The 4,274-nt window shown below is 53.9% G+C and overlaps 1 protein-coding gene across 1 annotated transcript in view; it reads right to left on the bottom strand.

The window, feature by feature from the left end:
* EMILIN3 (elastin microfibril interfacer 3) overlaps positions 1-1,288 on the bottom strand; it is a 6,939-nt gene extending 5,651 nt beyond the window's left edge. The window contains exon 1 of the mRNA XM_010829235.1: positions 1,232-1,288. Within this exon, the coding sequence (XP_010827537.1) occupies positions 1,232-1,288 (57 nt within the window). The remainder of the gene's footprint in view (positions 1-1,231) is intronic.
* Between the last annotated feature and the right edge of the window lie 2,986 nt (positions 1,289-4,274).

The following is a 4,274-nucleotide window of genomic DNA, read 5'->3' as shown; positions in this document are numbered from 1 at the left end:
CACCCATCTGCCACCGTCGTTGTCCGCGTGCACCCGGTGGCGGTGAGAAGTCGAGCCAGACCCCTGGGACCGGCCTGGGCACGGGGCTAAAAGCCGTCCACCCGCGGAACACACTCGTCTTCAAAGCCCATGCGCACCCTTCAAAGCCCTCGGTCCAGGGCTCTAAAGACGAGATGACCGTGTTTGGGGACGTGCCAGCAACACCTCTGTAGCCACCTCCTTGGAATAGGCCCCAGACCGGCCCTGTTCGCTTGCTCTGCCTCCCTGAAGCCTCATTGTCCCGAGGTGCCCAGGACATCTGATATCTCTGCTGACCCCTCCCCGGGCATCTTAAACCCTCTCTGCTCCCTAAGCCTCCGCAACCCAGCCCGGTGGTCAGGCTGTCCTGCTCCTTTTCTTATCTCTCAGGTCTCTGGCTGCAGGAAGTCCCAAATGCCCATCACCCCTCCAGCCCAGCCAAAGATGCTCTGCTTCTCTTTGTGCTCTTAGCCCTCTAGCCCGCAGCACTGACTCATTTCCAGTGAGGACTCAAAGAAAACCTTTAGGTCTTTCTCACAAGGAGCTGTTGTTAGGCTTCCTCCAAATTTCCCTAGTGAAATTGACTCTTGGAACTCAGGAGTTGACCTTGACAGTCATCCTCATTCATCATCATCTTGTTGGCTTGCTAAGCTGCAAGAAGCCTTTTGAGTCCTGATTCTGTCTTCCAACAGAGTGCCACTCATTCTTGGCTTTGTTTCATCCACCCAGGTGATCCTCACCATCTCTGCCTTTTCCCAAGTAAAGGTGAGTGTGCAGAAGATGCAGAACTCTGAGGCACACCTGGAGAGGTGAATTCACCTTTGAGATGTGAATTCACAGCCTTTGGGAAAAGCGATGCTATCAAGGATGCTGGACTAGGGCAGCTCTGAAGCCCACATGTGCGCCTCTGCCCTCTTCCAGCCATACCAGCTTGTGGGTCTGGGGTGGGGTGGGGTGGTTTGGGGGGGCGGTACATACCCGAGCCAGGCAGGCCAACTGTTCTCTCTCCTGGGCTTTGAGATTGAATGAAACACAGAGGCTGAGGGCGATCCAGCTTCCAGGTGGAGGTTCTGTTTGTATCCCAGGGCTGCTGTAACGAATTACCAGAGGTTAAGTGTCTTCAAAGAACAGAAAGTTGTTCTCCCACCATCCTAGAGGCTAGAAGTCAAAAGTCAAGGCGTCAGCAGGGCCACAGGGAAGCGTGCTTTCTTACCTCCTGCAGCTTCTGATGGCTCCTGGCATCCTTGCCACCTTTGGCCTGTGGCTGCATCTCTCAGCGTCTGCTCTTTCCTGTGGCCTTCTCTCTGTGTCTCCGCATGGCCTTCTTCACATGGCCTTTGTCTCTCTGTGTCTCTAGATGCTATTTTCTTATGAGGACACCTGTCATTGAGTTTAGTGCCCAGTCGCATCCAGTCTGGCCTCTTAAATACTTACATCTGCAAAGATCCTATTTCCAAATAAGGTCTCATTCTAAGCTTCTAAATGGACATGAGTTTCGGGGTCGGGGGGAATGCCATTCATCCCACTGTGGAGTCCCTGAGGGGGAGTGAGAGCCCAGGGCATCCTGTAGCTGTAGCTGGGCAGGAGTTACGGGGAAGCTGAGGTGGAGAGTTTGCAGAAGAATGGGGTGGAGTGGAGCGGCTGCGTACTCAGGAAGAAATGAGGTGAGCTGCTATTGTGACAGGCTTCCCCGTCTGCTTCCAATAACCCACCTCAACTTGAACCCTCTTCAGTGGGTTCCTGCTCCTAGCAAATGATGCCTGTCTGAGACAGCCTTTCATCTTCCACCACAAATCCAACGAAGGTACTCCAGCCTTTAGCAAAGATGTCCATGCTGCTGGGCAAGATACATGGGATCCATAATACGATCTTGATCTTGTAGCCACCAAATGTCCACTTCACAGAAAGTGAAAGACATCTGAGTGGGAGATGAGCAGAACTCTAGTCTGGGTTCTGACTGCCTGGCAGCACTGCCTATCTGGCTCTGGGAAAAACTCCCTACCTCCCTGGCTCCAAAGCTGTGGTCCTTTTCCAAGGGGTCCCACCCTCTTCCTCACTCCCTCCCCCAGCCCACATGTGGGATCCGCAACTCAGAGGGATGAGGTAGACCTTGTCTGAACTCAGAAAAGCCTTCATAACACAGGGCTGAAAGGACAGAAGGAACCCTGCTTCCCCCTTCCCCAGGTGGCTGATATCAAACACCACGCTTCCTCTCTAATGAACTGGACTGGTTTCGGAGCCAGCACTGGGGCTGCATTCTGAAAGGCCGGGAGGACATGGGTGGGGAGATGTTCAGGGTCTTGGCTGTACCCAGCCAAGACTGAGGTCTCCCCTGAATGTGAGGGGGCCCCTTTACATCTGCCAGACAGGAAGCCTAGGGAGGCCAGAGGCCAGGGAGGAAGGCAGACAGTCTGGTCTTGTCCGCCCCCACTCCGACTGGAGTTTCCACACCTGGGTGCAGGCGGGCGGAGGCGCCACACAGAATCAGGCTTTCTGTTGCCTGGGACGTGCTCCGCCACATCCTGATGCACCCTGTCTACCCGAGTCCACCTCCAGACATGTGGACGGAAGCAGATTTTTGCCAGCTTTCATTAGCCCCTGATGACAGATGGGTCATCTCTTCAGAAGAATAAGGATGCCATCAGGATGACAAGATAAACCTGGAGAGGAACGTGTGTAGTCTTGCATTGAAGGTCCAGGGGGCGATCACGAGTGGGCACGTCTACCAGACTCCCGCAGTTTCCCCTCCTTCCTCCGTGGGCTCCCTGGGGCAGAAGGAAGAACGGGCTCCTGGGAGCAGAGAAGACGAGAGAACGAGAGAACAGATCCCAGCCATTCTGAAGCTGCAGCCTGACAGATAGCGTCTCTTCACACAGAGTTCTGTGGGTGCTTGGCATCCCTCGCCTGCCTCCACGCAAATCTCAGAATCTGAGGCAGTTCCTCTCCCCTTTTTGGGCTCCATCCACCTGCCCCAGGACATGCTCCCCACTTTTTTTTATTGAGACCCCACCAAATAAGCTCCTTGAAAGCCTCATAAAGCTTTCTGGAATGTGTTGGGTTGGCTAAAAGGTTCGTATGGGGTTTTCCATAAGATGCTACACAAAAACCCGAATGAGTTTTTGGCTAACCCCATAACTCCCCTGAAAGAGACAGAAATAGGACTGAAACTTGCTGGCTGTCTGACACAAGCCCTTCCCATCACAGATGAGCCCCTGCCCCTGGGAGAAGTGCACCCCTTCACCTTCAGCCTCCTGACACAGCTCAGCTTCCCTGCACATGGGGTACCTTTGTAGCAAGGCTCTGCCTAGGTCCAGCTCTCTCGTCAATGAAAACATCAATGCACTCCAAGCCCAGTTGGCACTTTGATGGCACCCACACCATCAGTAGGGGTTGCTGTCAAGTGCATACATGTTTCAGTGGCAAGGGTTGGGAGTGCCTCCTTCTGGCTGGGCAGAAGTGTGACCTCTACGAGACCTGGGGTGGGTTGGCGTGCAGCCCTAAGGTGAGAGTCTGAGAGACAGTCCAGAGATTAAGGAAACCGGACTCTGTAAAGCCCAGGTGACGAACTTCTGAGAATTACCTAGAAGCAACTTAAAAATTGTGCAGTGCTGATGGGTCCTCAGCAGGGACACATGCAAACCAGATGCAAATATTATGTAAATCATATGCAAAATACATGCATGGGCCTCCCAACCATTGCAAATGCCAGATGTGGCCCTTGGGGACCCTGAGTTTAGCTGAGCCAGGCTGTGGAGCTCAGAGGTGACCCAGGACTTTGCTAGTCTCTTGTGGTGGACGGGAGGGACTCAGCTCCATGGCCCTGCGCACACCTGGGGGAAGGAACCAGACAGAGCGTCGATCAGACCTCCAAGCACAAGTTCCATAACCTTCACGGTGTCAGTTCACCCCTCTGAGCCTCTGTCTTCCCATCTGTAAAATGGTTGACTGCAAGGACTCATTGAGAACACTGACCAAAGATTCTATCTGCACAGCCAGACGCATAAGAGACACCTGGGGCCGAACTCAGAGTCCTTCCCTGGGTGGTGGACGTCTGGGCTTCTTTCACTCACTGAAATGTGGGGACATTCAAGGACAGCATCGCAGCTGTGGGCTTGGAGAAGGTCAGAGCCAGATGGATCAAGAATGCACATACTCCTCATTTATTCAGAGTCTATCAAAGGTCCCACTTGACAGGGGGTGTGGTGGATGCTGGTGGTACCTGCCAGACCCCCGGTACCCAGCCAAGGCCCACCCCC

Source organism: Bison bison, unplaced genomic scaffold, assembly GCF_000754665.1.
Source record: "Bison bison bison isolate TAMUID 2011002044 unplaced genomic scaffold, Bison_UMD1.0 scf7180017864500, whole genome shotgun sequence".
Taxonomy (NCBI): Eukaryota; Metazoa; Chordata; class Mammalia; order Artiodactyla; family Bovidae; genus Bison; species Bison bison.
The sequence above is the reverse complement of the archived record's forward strand: the minus strand, read 5'-3'. Positions and strand labels throughout refer to the sequence as shown.